General features: G+C 30.4%; 1 protein-coding gene across 1 annotated transcript in view; it reads right to left on the reverse strand.

Moving 5' to 3' along the window:
• hob (bridge-like lipid transfer protein family member hobbit) overlaps window positions 1-22,635 on the reverse strand; it is a 174,501-nt gene that overhangs the window by 112,182 nt on the left and 39,684 nt on the right. The window contains exons 9-14 of the mRNA XM_075365147.1: window positions 19,856-20,063; window positions 17,001-17,298; window positions 15,052-15,218; window positions 14,362-14,501; window positions 9,300-9,471; window positions 809-976 (exon numbers count right to left, since the gene is read on the reverse strand). Of these exons, the coding sequence (XP_075221262.1) occupies window positions 809-976; window positions 9,300-9,471; window positions 14,362-14,501; window positions 15,052-15,218; window positions 17,001-17,298; window positions 19,856-20,063 (1,153 nt within the window). The remainder of the gene's footprint in view (window positions 1-808; window positions 977-9,299; window positions 9,472-14,361; window positions 14,502-15,051; window positions 15,219-17,000; window positions 17,299-19,855; window positions 20,064-22,635) is intronic.

Genomic DNA, 22,635 nt, shown 5'->3' on the forward strand with positions numbered 1-22,635 from the left:
ACTTAAAAAGGGAACATTAAAAAGTTAAGTAACACAACATTAATAAAATAGGTGTATATTGAATGAAAATTAATAAAACATGAACAATAATTTACCAAAAACTATTAGAAACATCTATCAACATACGTGTAAAACTTATAAACCGACTTGGTGTGTATTCATGTGATTATGACAGATATAATGAGAATATTTAATATTACTGCCACACATAAGCAAAAAATGAAGACAAATAAAATTTCCTTATAGTACTATAATACAGGAAACTAGTAATATTGATGCTGGAATTTCATACTAATAAAATGCACAGTGGTGATAAATCATTTGATTTATTATAAATATATATATATACAATCATTCATCAGTTTGAAATGGACAAATATACTGAATCTTGATTCAATCATTTTATTTTCATTAAAATAAAATGTAAATTTGTAAATTACTGGCTTTAATAAATTTTCAATTACATCCTCAGTCACAATTAAACATTTTAAAATTTAGTTCAATATGTTTAATGACTCATATAGTGAAGAAGTATAAATTAAAAACATGTTAATATTTTTCAACAAGTTTTAATTATTAATATGCTTTTGTCAACACATCTAAAATTTTCTGTAATTTCAATAACTTTATACTACTACTTTTCTACATCAGAAAGATTTTAATTTCAAGTAAATTTTAAAAAACAATAATCAAACCAAAAAAAATTTGTTAATTCTTTATTCTTAATTCTAAAGGTTCACTGAGGACAGCTTTCAAACATTACTTCTAATTTTAACAGTAATCACTAAGATATATTACATAAAATTACCGGTAGTAAACAATAAGTAATGCTCTGAAGACAGATTCAAATTAAATTTTAAATGACCTTTTACCATTATCTGTACTTCACGTGGTCTTTCATTTTCATTACCATTACCACGAGTCTTATGACATGAATCTGAATCGCTTATAACATCAATACCATTAACAATTGTTCCTGAAAATGAAAAAAAAAACTATAATAATTAAATTCAAAGAATATATTATGAAGTATATAATGGAATAATCTAATATTTTTCTCATGCAAATTGCCAAAACTGCTAACATCTAAAAGAGTAAATTAAGAGATTAAATTAAGAATAACAATGACTGAAATTAACAAATGTAAGATTTTATCACTTAAGACCTCAAGCAAGCCTTGATGATTAATCATCAACATTAATCGCTAATGCTGTCATCGAACAGAAATTTAACTTTTCAGTTATAGAGCTACAATAATATGCATTTATTTTTTATTCTCTAACACAGCCTAAAATATATATTCTGATTTGTCAATTTAGAGAATTTTGAAGACGTGCTTGTAATCAAATTTTCTGTTTTTTGTTGGGTGGCGTCAATATACTCAAAGTTAGCTGCACCAGCAATTGAAACAAACTTGTCATATGCAAATCCCATTTCAGTATCCAATACTTTGTACTGAGCCAGTGATGTTTTTCAGGATGACTGAATAATACAATAGCATAGATGGTAGAGTTTATTAATGTAAAAATTTTAAACATATATAAGGCAAGTTTCAATTGAAATGTCACCAATCTGTAATTTCCAAGTCAAGAATCACATGTTTGATACATAAATTTTGTAAGGCTGAGAGAGTACAAAAATCAGAAAGTTGAAATCAAACATTACTACTACTTACCACTGAAGTTTTAAAGTATGTCAAAGAAAGTTCCACTTGCTCACACAGAAAATTTCTTAAAAACTTTCACAAATTGTTCAGTAAATAAAAACCAGTTTCAAGGCTAAAAAACAACAGTTATAAATCTGCAGGCTTACTATGTTGGTGTTGTTCACTAACCTCATGAACCATACTGTGGAAAATGTTTAAAGCATTATCAGGTTTAAGATTTTGTTGATGAGAATTGAATTAAGTTGCTGGATCAAATTTAAATTCAATAATGAAACTTGGTTTTTTCTGTTACCAGATAAAATTAGGTTGTCTGGTGATAGACAAACCTTTCAGACAGGCTGCATCAAAGTAGTGAAATACAGTGGTGAAAATCCTAATACTTTGTATAAGCTGTTACACATACATAAAATTGGTGTTTTGTACATAATCTCCTGCCACTATGTATAGGTTTTTAGTTTTTAATAAAGCTGTAGATGGTGATGTTTAATTGTTTAATGTGATTTAATTCAATAGTTTATAGTAGTGTTCAAAGAAATCGAATGAGAATGTTTCAACAAGATACTGCCAATAAAATTATATGCATGTAGCAAATATATTTTGGTCATCACTTCTAAATCTAAAAAAACTTGACACCCACAATCCAGATCTTAAATGATCTAAACCTAGAGATCAAACTTTCTCCTTTAGCAATATTTAAAAATTAGTTTATTTTAGCACAATCCTCATACATTTTACATACTGAAAGCAAACATTAACAAAATAAATATTACAAAAAATAGTTGTAAATATTATTAACCCACATACAGCTTGGAGAAAACACTTTTGTCAAATATTGTGAAATTAAGATAAGTGTGATCTTATGTTGTGAAAAAAAAATCAAATATACATTATTAAAATTTCAATTGCTTCCTTTCCAAAACAGTGTTATAGTATACACATACACTGTACACGATACTCAGGAATGTAATGGGGCAGGAACGGCATTTCGGCACTTTTTCCAAGCTGAGTTGCATGCATTCCATTACTTTTCTAAATCTTGGAAAGATTATCTTTTTATTTTTGAAGTTGGAAGAATAATTGCTTATTTTTGCGTACATGCTATTTGAAAAACATAATAGATTCCTCCATTTCTATAGGTCTTTTACATAATGTTCTGTAGAATATTTTCATTCAACTCTCTTTTCAGAAAACGCTCAATGCATTTAGAGAATATCTTGACAATGGTGGACGTCACGTGCCTTCAGACTTAAAACTGTTAATGCAGTATTCAAAAACAATAGCATGTAGTTCTACAGAATGTGAAAGGGGTTTTAGTTCTATGAATTTGATAATTACAGATATAAGATCAAGACTATTTATAAAACATGTAAGTAGTTTAATGTTCGTGAAACTCCATGGTCCACCAATTGAAATTTGGGAACTGAAAAATGTACAGAAATGGTTACGAAATCATCAATCAGCCACTGACACAGATGTGGGAATGCGTCTACCTACCTGAACATAAAGAGGATCCTGTCTGGAGACTTTTATACAAAATTTAACTACAAGTAAATTCTTTTTTTAAATTAGCAATATTATTTTCGTGTTTTAATTGTTATTTGAAAATATTATGGGATGTAAGATATGGGATGCGTCTCAAAAAGCCTCTCCCATGTAAATGTCAACCACACCTTCATGAAGTGTAGCTATGGCTTGCTTCATGGTGCATTTTGTTCTCAGATGTGGCTCTGGCGACCGAGTAGCCGTCGGTATAAATGGCCTCACTTCTGCAAAGTGCCAACGCCTCTGATGAGGGTGAATGAGTGGGTAGAAGGATGGGCACTTTATTGCCCTGGGGGTGAGAAATTGTCCCTGAAGGCGGATAAATCACCAGATCAATGGCACTGGAATATAGAAGGCAATGGGAAACCACTGCATTAAAGATCCTTAAGATATCCTCAGTCGATCATGGCATGGGATGGACCTTTTTGTAAAAGAATCTACAAGTAAAGGTTCCCCTCATTCAGATCTCTAGGAGGGGAATACAGCAAGGTTTCATGCTTATGAAGAGGTAAGAATGAAGTATGGACACAGAAAGGGTAATTGAGCAGGGAGGGCTGGAAAATGAAAAAGAAAACAGGAAATACAATAAGAATAGAAGCATGGAATGTACTGACACTACTACAAAAGGGTAAGCTTGAAAACACAAAACAAGAAATGATTAGAAATAAATTAGACATACTTGGAATGAGTGAAGCGAGTTGGGGAAGAAATGAAGAAATGTCGAGTGGGGATTTCCACTTGTACTACTCAGATGCCAAAAGAAGTGGTAGGAATGGAGTTGGTGTATTAATAAAAACGAAACTACTAGGAAAAGTAATTAAGGTGGAATATGTTGATGATCACCTGCTGATGATAAGGATAGAAGGTACAGATAAATATCTTGTGATAATTCAAGTATATATGCTAACATCACAATATACTGAAGAAGAAGTTGAGGAGTACTATGGAAAGCTGGAAAATATACTGAGAAAGAAAGGAAAAAGGCATATGTATTAATGATGGGAGACTGGAATGCTGTGGTTGGTGAAGGACAAGAAGGCAAGAAAATAGGAAAATACGGTTTAGGTAATAGAAACAAAAGAGGAGAGAGATTAGCTGATTTCTGCATGGAAAATGAAATGGTAATGGGAAACACAATGTTTGAAGATCATAAAAGAAGGAGATATACATGGGCATCAAGGTTGGGTGGAAAGAAGTATCTAATTGATTACATGTTCATACAACAAAGATATATGAACGGTATGAAAAATAGGACTTGAACGCTGGAACTCTCGACTTCCAAATCAGCTGATTTGGGAAGACACGTTCACCACTAGACCGACCCGGTGGGTTGTTCAATATTTATCTAGAAGAAATCATCAACACTGTTTTAAGGAGTAATAGAGGGGTGGAAATAGGTGGTAGAAGAATAGAATGTATACGATTTGTTGATGATATGGTGGTGTTGGCAGAAAGTGTAACAAAGTTAAATGAAATGCTTAGCAATCTAAATGAAGCTTGTGAAAATCTAGGGATGAAAATTAATAAAAAAAAATTAAAATGTATGGTATTAGGTGGCAAGAATGGATATATTAATGTACGAATTGGAACTGAGGTACTAGAGCAGCAGATGGTGAAATTTAAGTACTTGGGTAGCCTCATAACGGAAGATCTTAGCAGTACCACAGAAATCAAAAAGAGAATAGCAATGGGTAAGGAGGCATTTAGTAGGAAAAAGAGTTTGCTATGTGAAAAATTAAATTTAGATTTGAGGAAGAGATTGGCAAGATGTTTTATTTGGAGTGTTATGCTTTATGGTGCAGAAACGTGGACTTTAAGAAAAGAAGACAAACAACGAATTGAGCCATTTGAGACATGGGTGTGGTATAAACTGGTAAACATCTGTTGGCAGGATAGAGTAACAATGAGGTGTTGAAAATAGTAGAAGATTAGAGGAATATGTTAAATACCATTTTAGGCAGGAAAAGGAACTGGGTAGGAGACTGTATCAGAAGAAAGGGCTTACTAATAGATGCAGTTGAATAATTGGTAAATGGAAAGAGAGGAAGGGAAAGAAGATTTCAGTTGATTGATGGGATTGTGGAAAGAGGAAAACATTCAGAAGCAAAAACACTTGGACAGGACAGAAACAAGTGAAGAGCAGCCATGGCAAGTCCTTCCCCACTGGCAGAACACAGTGAATGAATGAATGCAAATATTATTGCTAAGTGGTAATATTTATTATTTATACAAACAGTTCTTACAGGAAGATTAAAAAATCAACCAAGGATTATAAAAGACTGTCAACAGAAATGAAGTAACTTGAAAGTTTTTTGGTTATTCAGTTTTATTGAGAAAGACATTAGAAAAAAAATGTTGTTCATGGCACCTTTTTAGCCTATTCTATATAATATAAATTATGAATTTGAATATTACAATATTTTTTAAAGTAATGCTGCTTTACATAATAATAATATTGTTTTTTTTTTTTTTTAATAATCAACTACTCCATTTGTTATACTGATAAATAATACGAAAATAAAATGTTAAAATAAATATCCTTATTTAGTTTAATGCCAAAAATAAATTCTCACAAAAAAATCAAAAAGGAAAATATTAAAAAAATAAATATTAGCCACTTTGAAAACTTTCTCAAAAAAAGATTACAGAGAGGTACAAATTCAGTGTACAGCACTTCTTTTTTTAGCACTATATTCCTGAGAATACTAAAATACAGTATATACAGGTAATAAAATTAAAACGTTTTAATATATAGTTTTTCTTCAGAGATATTACTCATAAAACTTTAAAAAGCTCAGTTGAAAGGCAGAGTTGGAGATAGAAGCTTTCAAATTATTTTTTCTATTGAAAATAAGGGCATCTTTTAAATATGATATACAGAAAAGAGCGCTCACGGTTATAGCAATTTTAAGTGGTGGGCTTTAAATTACAGTGAGAAAAGTTGTTTAACATGCTAGATACATAATTTGTATTGACTAGTGTAATTATTATTGTTATTATTATTTATATTTTCTAATTGCAATTAATGCATTATTATTATTTATATTTCTATTACTGTTACATTCAATGAAATATAAACCGTAAGAATTTACAATAATACATATAGTATTTCATTTCACACAAAATCATATGAAAGGAAAGTGAGAGAGGAGCATATGTATAGTAAATTAAATCAAAAATATGTTTTGCAGTAATTTAATCACTATTATATTTACAACAATTCAAAATACATGCAAATCCAGTTATTCTCAGTTCTTCTTCCCAATAAATACCATCCAGTATTAAAATAATAAATAAATAAATATAAATACATATATATAAAGCTGAAAGTTTGTTTGTTTGTCTGTTTATTCTTGAAGCACATGAAAACCAACCTATTGCTTTCAAATTTGTAGATACATTCATGTTATCCCAGGAAAGGTTTTAACCATAGACCGAGGCCCTAGCCCCCTTGGGGGTGAAGTTATCAATTAAGGGGATTCATTAAAGAAGAAAAAGATTAATAATTATTCTCTGTCACCATGGCAACAGAAATAATTTATGAATTTTGTCATCAAAGGTCTGTGTATTTTAATTGCCATATTTACTACTACTCTGTCTTTTGTAATTTAGTTTCTTTTCAGGTTTCTAAAAAGCCTGAATACTTAAATTGTTATTTATCAGTGTTATTCTCACAATTATGAGAATAACAAACACTGTAGGAGTCCTGGCTAGACGGTAATGGCGAGTGAAACAAGCTGTGGGAAGTCAAGGGGGAAGAGCCCCTGGGTAGACAGGAATGGGAACTGAAGCAAGCTTTGCAGCCCTGGGGTCAACCTATGGCACCGAGAGGCCCCAGGGAGAACTCCAGAGCCAGTCCTGGAGAGCCTTTGAGTCAGCCCTGGGGCTCACTTGCATCGACACAGGGATCCAGGGGTAGAGCCCCCGTCTAGACGGCCAGGTGAGTAAAATGAGCCCCAACCAGCTAGTGTATATAAATCCACTGGGTTGGTCTAGTGGTGAATTCCCAAATCAGCTGATTTGGAAGTCGAGAGTTCCAGCATTCAAGTCTTAGTAAAGCCAGTTATTTTAACACGGATTTGAATATTAGATCATGGATACCGGTGTTATTTGGTGGTTGGGTTTCAATTAACCACACATCTCAGGAATTGTCAAATTGAGACTGTACAAGACTACATTTACACTCATACATATAATCCTATGAAGTATTATTTGAACGGCAGTTACCGAAGGCTGAACAGGAAAAAGAAAAGAAAGCTAGTGTATATAAAAAATCATCTCTTTTGACTTCTTTTTAAAAACTTGACCATGTAAAATTTCTAGAGAAATTTACTTCAACTGCTTAATAACTAAATTTTTTATTTTACCACCCTTTTTCAGTTTAAGCTGTTACTGGAGTAAAACAGTTTTCCTATTACTGATCATATTAAAAATTTAAAAAAATAAGTTTGTGTTTGACCTAAATAAAGATGTGTATATAAATTAAAAACAAATATTTTTGATGGTGATATTTGAAAAAAAAATTATATCGTTGTTCAGTAGCCCAATGTAGTTTTGTGTATTGAATATATATATAAATATTGTTGTCGAACGGCTTTGACGACACGTAATTCATAACCTTGCGGTGGCCCTGAAAAGGGCCGTTTTTTAGCATTAGCTCTAAGAAGAGCTGCTGATTCTGGAAGCTGGTCTCCGGCGAAGTCGTGGAGTTGCGGCTCATCCATTGAAGTCTGACTGGGCTTTCCCTCAGCGGCAGTTGGGTCCCCACTACGTCGTGGCAGTGGTGGCCCCCAGAGCCCCACAGTGTCGGGTCAGTGTCAGTTGTCCTTCACTGGCACAGCTGAGAGACTGTTCTTCCCAAGCGATTCCACGCTGGGCTCGCTCTTGCTACTGAGCCCGGCGAGCTGAAGCTGGAACGGGAAGGTAGCGTCCACATCCAAAGGCTCCTTTGGTGGGCCAGCCAGGGCGACTGAAGCCCAGCAAGCTGGAGCTGGAGCGGGAATGTAGCACCCGCGTCCAGTGACTCCCTCGTGAGGGTAGTTGATCATTTTCACGCTCAACTGGAGTCTGGTCCTTCAGGTAAGGAAGAGAGGAGTATAAATACTCTAGGGAAGACCAGCTGACGATCAGTCTTAAGCAAGACATTATGATGTGAGTCTGTGAGGGTGCAATGATACAGTTCTAAACAAGGAATGATTATGTGAATTTGAAGCGAGAGTATTCTGCAAGGAGGTCAGTGTGTACACATTCGATGCGATTAACGTTACATCACAAGTAATTCCAATGTGGACAATACATGAAAACAAGAAATGGTTCAGTGAGTTATTATCAGATAAGTGAAAGAGACAATGTACTAAATTTTATTTATAAACTGTTAGGGCAGTTTTATTTGTGAATAGCAAAGGTGTTTGCTGTCAAAGAACTTTATACTTGTCTTATCTATTGTACTATTGTTGTTAATACAAGACAAGTGTTGTTAAAAGTGTTAAGATTAACGGTCATGCTAATGTCTTTTGTCAACAAGACTGAATTCTGATTTTCATTATTTATCTACCTGTGAATATAAATCCTGACGATTACTTTAAATCTGTTTTGTACATAATCACTGTCTATTATTATTACTACTATTCTGATTATTATTGTGGTTGTGATTACTATTTTTATTATTTGTTTTATTATTATTATTCCCATTGTTATTATTATTATTATTATTATTGATTTGTTTTGCTTTGCTTATGTTTTTAAACCAATAAATTGTAATTACATAAACATTTTCAACTGTCAATCTCTCAATATCCTGATCGAGCCACGAACACGCGACAATATGTATTGTATATTACACATATATAATATATATGTATATATAATTATATGTTATACATATATATAATATATATTGTTATTGTTCCTTAAACCTCATATAAAATATACAGAAGTAAAGAGAAGATTCATAGCAAAACTTAACTGGAATGATAACAACAAAAACAGAGAAAGATATTTTATTTCTGGCTGAACAGCACATAAAAAAGTAATAAAAATTGGTTACCACAAGTAGAAAAATTATTTTCAAAAAATTAATTTGTTTACTCACTGGAAGAAGAAACAGCTTTAATAAATTCTTGTATTTCTTCATAAAGGGTTAAAAATTTTAAATGTAGATTAGGACTCCAACCAGCCTCAATTTCTTCACGTAATTCAAAACTTAGAGTATTATCACTCATTTTTCTATCAATCCTAGCTAATTTAATATGAACACATGGTGACTGCAATAAAAGAAAAAAGTATATATATAAAACTAACTATCTAATTATAAAATATAAACTTATTCAGCCACTCCATAAGTAAAGAAATAAAGAACACTCTTACCTTACTTTTCTCTTACCATCAAAGTGCTTTCGGGCCTAAGCCCATCTTCAGTAATGTTTTAAAAATTTTTTTTTCTCTTTTCACATTTACATTTTTGATAACTTAAAATTTTTAGAACAAATATTTTTTTGGTTAATAATCTTTTTTTTTAAATTTTAGAACGTTAAGTTTTGAAAGAGTTTAAAACTGTAGTACTCTAAGAGTACAATACTGAATTAACATTAGATAAAATGTTAAGGAAATTTTAAGTATTAAAGCTTTAAAATTTAAAAAAAAATGTTTACTGACTGAACAAATATTTGTTCTAAAAATTTTAACTTATCAAAAATATAAATGTGAAGAGAAAAAAAAATTTTTTTTTAAACATTACTGAAGATGGGCTTAGGACCAAAAGCACTTTGATGGAATGAGAAAAGTTAAGGTAAGAGTGCTCTTTATTTCTGTACTTGTGGAGTGGCTGAATAAGTTCATATTTTGTAATTAGCTAGAATTTATGCACATATATAATATGTACATATTACGTACATATGTATATTTACGTACACATGTACAATATGGACCACAAAAAAAATTAATTTAAATAAACTAATGAAACTAACTACATAAAAACTAACTTGAACAAAAATAAATAAATTTTAAGTATTTAATAAAAAATAAGGTTCAACTTTTAAATATGTTTATGGCAGTATAATACTTGACATTTTAGAAAATGAAATGTAGTAACTCATGATATCGACTTAATTTGTCAAATATGTTATTCTAAGAACATATCGCTCATCCATTCAAATCTCTGACATCAATTTCCTACATAAACTGTAGCTAGCTCACTGATGTAGTAGAACTACAGCAACTGGTTCAATCACTGATGAGGATATAATATTAAAAACAAAAAATGCTTTACTTATGATTTTCTTTTGGATTTTTTTTATTCACAGTTTTTCAGTATCTCCAAAACCTCAAAACTGATCTCTTTCCTTCGAACTTTCATCAATTCTATCTAAATACTTACAACTACTGATCTATATCCCCTCTTAATTTTGTATTTATTGGGCCTATCTTTCCATTGAATAATTTCCTTGCAATAATTATTTATTTTATTTCCTTTTGAGTTATTCCTTAGAATTACCAATATTGATGATGAACTAGATAACTATCTCTCTACCAACCTCTTAATATGATCAAACCCCAACTTTCTCTTCACTCTTTCTCCCTCATCAAACCTTACAAGTCCTGAAATCTTGTCCCTCTCTTTTCACCTGATTACTTATGTAATTTCTCCTTCCATCATTTAACATAAGGAAATTCAATTCTCCTCCTTCTAATTTAATAGTCTTTATTTGTCCAAGTCCAGTACTCTACTGTGTACATTATATGTACAAGTGTATCAAATGTGAAAGTTGTAAATCAACATTTTCACCTTATTTGGAATTTATTACACAGTAATAAAATTCTGGACCACTCTTTGGTCTTTTGTCATTTTATCTTGAATTTTACTTCTTATTTAATCCTTATAACTCATGTAGAAGCACATAGAGTAAAATATATACCACTGCACTCTTCTGTTTAAAGTTAATTTTGCCTATGAAAGATATTGCTTTGCTACTAACAGCTCTTTCACTACTGAATACTAACAGCAGGACCACCCTTCACTGAACGCACACTGGATTTACCTGAAAAATTTACTTCTCAGACATCCAATCCACTTTCACTTCCTCTTTGACAGTACATAGGGTTTTCTTCTACTGTTTGTATGTTTAGTATTGCCTAACCCCTTTCTTAGCTTCATTTTTTGATCACTTGTTGACAAGTTTGGAACCATTCCATTGACAAAACTTATTGTACTGCAGTACCATAAGTTTTGACAATAGAGTGGTTCTGAAACGCATAAAAAAGTGATAAAAAAATAAAGCTAAGAAAGTTAGGCAGTACTAAACATAGAAACTACAGTGATCTTAGCAGAAAAGATAATAGTTATTATTATCTTTACCACAACATATTTTTTTTCTTCTACTAACCTAAGCAGATCTTCTTTATTGAAGTCTGATCAGTGGAGTCCAGTTAAGAATTAATTGAAGGTATTAATTCACAAAAGACTAGAACTTCACAGTGGTAATTTTAATTATCTTTCATGTTTCTGTACTAAATATTAAGACAGACTTTCCAGTTTTAATTTACTATCCAAAACTTACTTTTTTTGCTTGATGAAATTCATGACAGAAACTCAAAAACTTCAGGAATATGAAATGTAATTTTTATAGCAAATGAAAAATGTCATGCCTGACCCCAGGGCGTCCAGATGAAAGGTCGAGATGCTCCTACTCGCACCATAGAAGCTGGCACAGTTCCTTGATAGTTCTTTAAAACCTTACTTCTTGGACTTCTTAACGGCACAACTCACTCACAAAGTTCAATTCCAGACATCGTTTTCAGCATCACCATCAGTTATGATGTTATTTAGTCACTTCAATTTAATAAAATTTTCAATTCTATTGTTAATAATCAAAAAATTTACTGTTCTTTGATTTATTTTTATTTGATCTGAAAGCTAGCCTGTTACAAAGTTATTAGTTTTCACTTGCATGTAATCTAGTCTTGATGATACTATAACTATCTATAAAGTTGAGAATCTAGATGCATCCAGAAGTTTTATAACAGTTTTAAATACTTTCTTGGGTAACTGAGCCGCATATTTCAAACCTACATCTTTCAAAACTCAATTAATTACAATTTTCTTCTTAAGTTAAGCTTCATTTTTATTTTCTATATTACATTATTAGATTTATCAGAGACTTTTTTATCTGTTCATTCTCTTCTCAGGTTAAATTATCTATTTACATTATCTCCTTGCAATCTGAAACTAATTTTATCTCTAAAATCAAATTAATAAACCAATGTGAAGGATTAAGTTAATTTTAATCCATTACATTATTAAACAGTTCTAAGGAAATTAATTCCGCAAGGCATATTCAATAACACTATGTAAATATACAAAAGATGAATTAGATACAAATTCATGCCCCAAAAAATAAAGGATAAAATAAATTTTACATAACCTCGAATCATCAACTGGCAGAGGAGGATTATTTAAGTGGTTGACTAAATTTTTTCAAAATAGCATTTTCCATATCATCTACATTCTCAATTTTTGTTCTATATGGTAGGTTGATATTAACTCGAGTCATCAGTGAATAAACTACAAGTTAGCTACTGACTAACATTAACATTCATCCAGCAGAAGGTCTTTTTAAATGGTACTGACAACCAATGATGCTGTTATAGCAACACATAACCAGATGGCATTTTATTAAGTTTCACCTTATTAAATGATTACAGGTAATGCACATACATGTATGCAATCGAATGGAAGTAATAAATATCTTGCATCAGTTTCTAATGTTTAAGACAAATTGGCACTTTGAAATGAGACAATGTGTTTGTAAGTCAGATGATAAGTTCAGAAATCTGTGAAAACTAGTCATTAAATTAAGCTTCAACTATAAACATTATATTATATTACCATGAAAGTAAGCTTGATCTCAGTTTGTCAACTGGTTTAGTTTAGTAATGGATCAACCACTCCTTAGACAACATCTTTATTTAACTAAGCTCATTGGCTGAGGTAAATTTTATATTTTTTAAAGCTAATTCTCATTTTTTGAGACAATTTAGGAGCTGCTGAACTACAAACTTTTACACATATGCAAGTTAGTCATCCACCGCAGGACTCATTGATCTTGTAATTTGTAAATTAAGTAAAAGGTGTAAGTAATAAAATGTTTAAAAAAGTTACAAAAATTTTATATGACATTATCCTTCTAAATTTCCGTGGGTTCACTGTGAAATTTATTCCATCAACAGACTATTATTTAGGAAGAAAATTAAGTGGAACATTGAAGTATGTAAGTATTCAGGTAAAGAACTATAAAAACAGTTATTCTGCTCTTTGGATAAAATTTTGATGTAGAATTCATGGATATCCACCCTTTATCAATTGTAAACAATATTAAATGGTATATAATACAGAAGTACAAAATATATTAGGAAGTCATTGAACAAAATTTTGTAAAAATTGGATGATCTGATCTAATATACCAAGCAAGATACTGATGAAAAAAGCAAAAAGATCAGGCTTATTACCTGAATGAAATCACCCAAATATATAACCAAAGTGATATACTAATGTAATAGAATCATCTAATTATTACAGGAATGTGATGACCTTTGAAACAACAAAAAAAGAAAAAAGGATTTTGTCATCCACTCCTTCATGGAGGTTAAAATAAGACTAAACACTATCAGAAAGTATCTTAGCTACCTAAGGAGTATTAAATTAAGTGAAAAATGTACCTACCCTTTGAATAAAATTTTGAGATATAGAACCTATAAGTCAATATTTCCCTGTCACCTCAACTGATTGTATCACAAAATTGAATTACATCAATTCCTCATATACAGAAATCGTTGTGCAAATTTTATCCAGATCAGTCCAACTGGTCTGGAGATAAAGCAAAAACAGGTTTACACACACACGTGCACACACATACACATATACACACACACGCACAACTCCAGAACTTTTCAATACTAAAATTGAGCTTTTTGGTTAGAGGGAATCATGAAGAACCAAAATTTATGAAAACCTAACATGCAAAATTTGGCTCCATTACATTTCTTTCTTTTATACAACATACTTGCTATAGTTCTAATTAGCCAAGAAAGTAAAAGTAATCAAAAGTGAAAATATCAAAACATATATAAATAAACAAAATAAGAATTTTAACACTAACCTTAACTTCTTCAGAACGAACACACGTAAAATGATTACGAGTTGGTTTCATTCCAGCAACTTTTGCTCCTTCTACAGCCATCGTAATTTTTTTACTGTTACAATTAACTGTTGTAGAATCTAAACGTACCATTATACAAACTGCAAAAAAGTAAGTTTATTTTTTCACTATTCAATATACAACAGAAAAATATAGAAAAAAAATGATTAAGATATTATAAAATTTTATAGCTGGTTATTTACAAAATTTTTGATAAGGCTAATAGTGATAAGTTTAAAGCGTTGATGATTATAATATATTATGTTTTCTTTAAAACAATGTAAATTATAGTAGGTTTGTTTAACCACTATTCTTTCATGCTATAAATATGGTCCGGTCCATCAGCTCAAAAAAATTAAAATCTTAGAATGAAATTTAAGTTTTATTTTAAGGCTATATTTTTAATTCATTCAGTAATTTACAAAGAACAAAGTAGTCATTCATTGCCAAACATTTTCTACTCTGATGCGGCTAACCATTACTCTTACATTTATAATAAGTTTTGAATGCTTACGCTAAAGAGTTCATTAAAGAATGATTTAGAAGTTATTTATACTTCTTTTTATGCATAAATAAATATAGAATTCATTTTCAGAACGCTATTAAAATGAAATATTTAACAAAAACATTGTGAATCAAATAAAAATTTACCTTTCTTATCAGCAATTAAAAATACATTGCCATTAGTAAGAGTAACACAGAAAATAATTATTGCTGGGGTCTGTTGCTGAATCAATGATCTTCTAACTGCAGAATTAGTCTCCTTTTCAGTTTTTACTGCTTTGAATTTTCTAAGAGATCGGTATTCTTCAAAACATCTAAAATCAGAAAAAAAATTCTGTATAATGTACTAATGTTAGCAGTAAAGTAAAGATTAAAATCCTTGCAAATAATGCCCAATAATTGGGGAAGACATGAATGAGGATTATACATAAACAACTTAAGGCCGCTTTTATAGATCTATTATGACATGAATATCAAATACAACGAAACCTTGGAACAGCATCCAGCATTGAGAAAAAAAAGTCTATAATTTGTGGTAAAACTGTGCCCATATGCAATCAGGTGTCTGATAAAGACATTTTATTACAGTTTTAGCTGAAAACAAACTTTTACTTATATAACCTTTATCATTACATTATATTCTGCAAATAGATATGATAAATTAGCTAATACACAAGAAATTTATGCAAAATGTTAAGTAAAATTGTTCTTTTTACTGTTATTACACATGAATATAACCTCTAGCCACATTACTTTTGAATAATAAAGGATATTAAAGATATGTCTGTCTATATTGCATTTATAATTCAGCTGGCCAACAAATATTGAAAACACAAAAACAAAAACTGCATTACACGCATTCCACAAGTCGTAAAAGAAGTCAAATAAACTTGATAAATTATAAAAACACTTTTTAAAATTATTTTAACTGAAATAAATTTGGTTCTGACATTTTACCAGATAAGCTTTTTTTTAAATGAAAAATTAATCACTATACCGTCTCAGAAATGAATTAGTATTCATTTTTTACTTCCTTGTATGAAGAAAAGGAAGTATTGTAATAGCCAAAAATTTCAGATATCAACAGAAATATCCATTTTGACCATCCCTGAATCCATTTTCACTAGTTTCAGCGTGACGTCTGTACACACATAAATATAACTCACATAACTTAAAAACTATTAGCCGTAGAATGTTAAAATGTTGGATTTAGGATTGATGTAACATCTAGTTGTGCACCTCCCATTTTGATTGCAATTGACTGGAACAAAGTGTACTAAAAAAGCCCAAAATCCAAAAATTTGGATTTTGAACTTTTTCTTAACTGAAGTAATAAGCCATCATTGAGAGCTTTTCAACGATATATCATAAGTGGTGCTTATTTTCATTGCTTCCAGAGTTATAGCCACAAAATATTTTAATTAATGAAATATTTGGATCTTACAAGGAGAAGACACATTGGTTTGAATCTGACTTCATTCCTTTTTTTAATTTAAATATACTGATTTATCAATAATTATTAATCTCAGATTGAAAAAAATCAGAAGTTATAAGAGAAATAAAATGTTATGTAGTTTTCATTTTAATTCAGAAATTTTTACAGAGAGGTTAATAATTATTAATAAATCAATGTATTTGAATTTAAAAAAATATATGTATATGAAATTGGATTCAAACCAATGTGTGCATGGTTACAGATCCGACACGTTCTCACTTACACCACTTAACTGGTTGAGCGACCTGAAACAAAATTAATACATAAACTTATATAAAATGCTGATACAGATACTGCAAAAAAATGTAATGCAATGTGATGTCCACCACAATGCAATTGTGTAACTGCCCACTTTATTAAAGAACTGGAGGATCGTATCTCACTTTCAAATGAAATAGGTTTAAATGAAGTGCAACAAAAAATGTGTATATGTAATTTAATAGGCGTACAAGGAAGTCATACGGTATCTACATCAGATTTTTTCAATCCCATTTACTTCTTTACTGTTACATCATGTTGGATCACCCTTGGATATATTACTGATACCATGACAAATTATTGAAACTTAAGAAATAAAATTTAAATATATATACTAACTTACTTTACAGCAGATACAACGAATGCAGAAAGCGGAGGACTCCATTCTAATCGTACAGTATCAAGCATAACTTGTAAACGTGGTTGAACAAGCGGTGTTGCTTTAGCGTTAATCAATGCGACACCAAGAAACATGGGTGTACCCCAAATATGCCACTTTTTTAACCTCGATGGTGTGAATTCCATACCCTCATTTAATCGACACCATGCTGACTCAATTAATAATTCTGTGGTGCAACTTCGTTCAGACAAACCCATCGCTAGTTTTGGTCTCCACCATGATCTAGGCCTATCATTTACCTCTGAAAGTAAATAAAGACAAAGAATTCATATAGTAAGTTAACTAATAATAATTAAAAGCAGATAGTGTAATAATACTAGTAAATAAGACATACTATCTTTTAACATTACAGCAAACATTTCTATAAATTTTATCATAAATCTTAAATGTAATAGTAATAATAATAATAAACTATATAAATCACAACAGATGAGTCCCTGCATCCGACCCCATCCAGGGTAGCAGAAAATTCAATAATGAAAGACAGCTACCATTATAGTAACTCTAATTATACGGAAGAAATGATCTGCTAAAATGGTTCATTTTTGGGGAAGTAATCAATATGAGAATGCAGAAAATGTACCTTCAAGCTCATCAAACAACCCAAGTCTTCGAATTTTATTAGCATGTTTTCCAGTATACACTTAAAATTTGGGTATTTATTGTTCCCAAGAAATTTCTTTATGACTTCTTTAAATGCTTTCCATGCTTCTTTTTCAATGTTCTCCATTTTGGTTTGAAAGACTTTATCTTTAAAAGGTTTATGAATATCTGGACCAGTGAAAATGTCTTGTTTCACTTTGATTTCTGACAGTTGTGGAAACTTATGGCTAATGTATTTAAAATACTCTTCTTTTTTAGACAGTGCCTTAACTAATTGAAATTGTGGCCTTCTACAAAAAGAAATTGTTGCATCAATCCCAGTTTGATGTGAAGTGGAGGTAGGAGTACTCTCCGTGGATCAACTAAACTTTTTCATACTGCATATTTGCTCCCAGGTTCTAATAACACCCTACGTGGCCGTTCTTTTCTGATACAATGTTTTTTTGTCCCGGCTGTCCCATTCACATAAAAAACAGAGATATTTGCTTTCAAAACAGAAAAGACATTTTCTTACCTTTTGTCCACTTTTGTAGCTCTTCCACACAAGTAGAACAAACCGTATGAGAGGCCCATGTTATCTTCAAGTTTTCCTCGAAAATAGGCATAGTACACTTTTTTAACAAAGTCTATAATATTTTTTTGCTGTTTCTTCACCGCAAACTCCCCGCAAATGTTACAGAAGTTATTAGTTGAATTAACACAACCCCTTAAAGCCATTTTGAAATATAGAAACACAAGAACAGCACAAATAAAATAACTTCAAAAAATGAAAGAAAACTAAAACACTATGGAAGGTTTAGAAAACTATTTAACACTAGCAAAACCTTTCAACACAATATTCTAATTGCAACTTATTTTTATTTCAGTAGCGTGAAGAGGAATGATCGAGTCATCACCTTAGCTAATAGCTTGACAAGAATGACTTATGAAGTCACTCTAATTAATTACATTATCATCTTATTAGTCGCTCATATTACTGTATCAAACCAAGGTTATGAAACTACTTATATTCATTTCATATAACCAAACTAATAATAAAGTATCAAAAAAATGAACACGGCTAATTTTTTATTCAACGTTATAAAGTATATTGATCATAAATTTTGAGAATATTAAAAAAATTGATTTAGTGAAAAAATGGTATGTAATAGAATTTTTTGACTATTTTTCCTGAAACTAGCACAAGAAAAAAATCTATAAGAATCAGTTATTAGTTAGTTATCAAACAACTTTTCCATTGTTGACCAGTGAATTATTCATTAAAATGTCAAACAAATATTTTTCTTCATAATATCTTGAAACACTTAAATAGGGATTCATGTGAATAATATGACGTAACTAAAAAAATAAATAAAAGTGTAAAAATGATTAAAAAATCTTGTCCATATTCTACACATATAAATTCTAGAGTGCAAAAGTAAATAAACTGCACTTGCTATTTTCCAAAACCTATTTTTTAACACAAGTAAATTTATTAATAAAAAAAACATGTGCATATGTGTAAAAGTGATAGAAGAAATGTTACTGTAAAGAATTAGGGTAAAAAAAACATAAAAAAGAAAGAATTACATTTAAGAATTCACATTCTATCTAGAAAATCTTTCATTAACTCTCACCTCTTTGAACAAGAGTTTATAACTGATCTAGAGATCAACAGATATTCATTTCATATAGCTTTTTATAGAATATTATATTAGAATAAGTAGTAGTAATAAAAAATAGTGAATGTGTAAATAGAAACAAAACTTAGTTAAAATATGTATATTATTACATTACGCTTATAGAAAAAATGAACCCGCAAAAAACTTATTACAATAATTACAATTCAAACTTATATTTATTAGCATATATCAAGTTTTAATTTTTAAATATTCCTTTTGAACATAAGTTATGCGAAATAATCAGTTTAGGATATTATGGGTTTTATTATTTTTATACTTGAAGTTTAGAGTTTACCACCATATACTTATACATATCAGTAACAGAATATGTATGTAGGTACCACAATTGCAATACAATAAACTTGAACAAATAACTTTAACCAATACGTCAATTGCACCAAGACAAAACGTTTACTAAAAATAGTGCATGCATGTGACTTATCTGAACCAGAAAACACAGAGAAAAAACTCAGCACTGAAATATATTTATAATAATAATAAATTTATAATACAATTTTATTTAAGATTTAATACCGTAATATGGTGGTTCACAATCAAATATCCATTTAAGATGAGTGAAACCAACTGAAGTTTCTCCAGTTGCATCAGATAATTGCAGCACAGATGAAATATTCCAAAATTCAGCACAACCCTGAAACTCTAACTGATTCCAACAATTAGATCCCTCATCACCATCATTATCATCATCAACATTAATTGTGGCATTATTCTCATCAGGTTCCTAAATGTAAAAGAAAAACAAAAATATAATTAAAACAACTTTTAAACCAAAAACTTATATTTTCTACTCATTTATATACTTTAACTACCCAAGCGGCAGTATTTTGAACATGTTTAGTAAATCGATTTTTATGAATTTACAAAACTATAGAAGTTACTCCTAATCACCACACAGAGACTACGTATAATGAGCACCAGTAATCTTAGAGAAAGCAACTCTAATGCCACTTGAATATAAGTTGCTTTACAAGCGCCACAACCCAACAACAAAAAACTATGAAAAATAGTACAGTGCAAGAAGATAACCCTTTTTGTGGGGAAAAACAGATTAAACATACTGTTACTACTAAATTAAAAAGCCCAGTTGGTTTCATGGAAGAGAAAGATAAAGTTTAAAAAGTAAGAAAAGAGAAAAATGAAGTGGTGACATTTGGACAGGAAGGAGACTGTTTTAATGATTTAATTTAAAAAATATAGCTTTAAACAAAGTGGAAAAAATTACACTATACACAGACATTACAAAAAGTAAAAAATAAGCCATTAGATCATCACTAATAAATTTTAGTGAATGAAGAGAATTATTACAAAAAAAAACTAAAATACTTGGTCACGTCAAATAATTTTTAGAAAAAGAACTTGGAGGGGAACAAATGGATGGTTTGAAAATAAAAGAAAAATTAAAAGAACCTAATAAAATAAACACCAACCAGTAAATGGAAGGGCAAAGGCTGAGTGACAAATCATATTGCATGATGAAAAGGCTGTATCATAAGTGATGCAAGCAAAAAATTTGTTTCATATTAGACGGAAGTAGAGAACCACCAAGAGAGCACCATAGGAAGAATATTGATTACCACCCAGATCCAATGATTTGGAAATGGAAAAGTCATCTAGTTATATAATACTTTTTTATCAGTTCTATTATCTTATTTCTGCATTCTAAACATAAATACAAGAACCAGGAATTTTTTGCAATATTTTATTATTAAATATTATAAAATTTCTTTCATATATATATATTTTTTAAACAAATATGAAATGAGATCGTTTAAGATGACGTTTTAATTAAACACATAGTGGGTTGTAGCAATTGGCAACAGTGTTTACGAATGTAGTTGTGTGAAGTTTTAAAATTACATCATTTCAGTGTAGCAGTGAAGTTGTGTTGTTACAAATTTTGTGGTTTTTAGGGTTTGGATGTTTTCTAAAATTTTCTTTTTTTTATGTTTTTCTCTTACTGTGTTTGGTGGTTGTTGTTTTTTGATTATATATATATATAAACATCGATTTTATAAAATAGATCTTTTACTGGGGACACTGGGTTCATGGATGCAGTAAGGGTACAAAACACAGATTATTCAACGGAGGACTTTGCTACTTTGTTCAAGGTGGTATTTCATGCCGGACATAGGGATAGTAATGTTGTTCATTATATAGTTCAGTGCGACAAGCTTTTGTGTACAATGTTTTTGGAAAAGGGTAAGTTGTTTATTGATTACCATGTTTATCATGATTACATGATGTTACATGATTATCATGTAAAACAAAGGATAATTTAAACATCACCAGATATTTCTGATGTTTGGGATTTGGCCATGTGGCAAAATCATGCAAAGAAAAGAAAGGGCTTTGTTTCCACTCTGATAAAGAGGGACATTATGTCAAAGAATGTCAGGTTAAAAAGGATGGGGACCCTCCTACCTGTGCAAATTGTTTCTGTGCTCGAAAGCCGGCCAACCACGATTGTAAGATGGAAGAATGTCCTGCGTATAAGCATGTATGGGACCTTCTAAGTGGTAAGATTGATATTTAAGCCTATTATAGGCTTAGTGATATTGTCTGCTTTTGTTAGGGTTTACTGCTTTGGTTTATTGTTTTTCTGTTTTTAGTTATTGTGCTGGTTTTTGATTTGTGTTTGATTTTGTTATGTTTATTTTGTTTTTATGTATGTTGATTTATTTTATTAGTATCAGGTTTTGATGTCTAGTTTTGCTTTTGTTCCTGTTGAATTTGTTTGGTTTTAGTTATATATTATCCTGATTATTGTGGTTTAACATTAATGTTCATCTTGGTACTATAAAATATGTTTTCATTTGGTGTTTAATTTTGTCAAAGTTTAAGCGGATCAGAGAAGTAGAAGTTAATCTTCTTATGCATTTTGATAAGTTTGTTTTCTACTGGTTAGTTTTAGGTTAGTTTGTTTCATTGTGTTATTATTGGCTTAGTTTTTTATTTCTGTTTTGTGTTTTAATTTGTGTCTAACATTTTACTTTTGCTTAGTTAGAGTGTTGTATTTGTTGTTTGTTTTATGTTTTGTGTTTCATAGGTTTTTCTTCTCGGATTAGCGTTTAGAGTTAGTGTGTTTTCATTAGGTTTGTCTTATTTTTATGGGTTTTAGGTGTATTTTAAGTTTGTTTCAAGTTTTCTTATTTTACTGATTACCTTTGTTCTAGTTTTTATTTGTTTTGTGCTTTGGTTTGGATTAGGTGTTTTGCGTTTTGTTGATGTTTGGTTTAGTTTACAATTTTGTGCTTGTTTATTGTTTATTTTATGTTTTCAATAGTTAGAGCCTG

The sequence above is a fragment of the Lycorma delicatula genome, chromosome 4, assembly GCF_047948215.1.
Source record: "Lycorma delicatula isolate Av1 chromosome 4, ASM4794821v1, whole genome shotgun sequence".
NCBI lineage: Eukaryota > Metazoa > Arthropoda > Insecta > Hemiptera > Fulgoridae > Lycorma > Lycorma delicatula.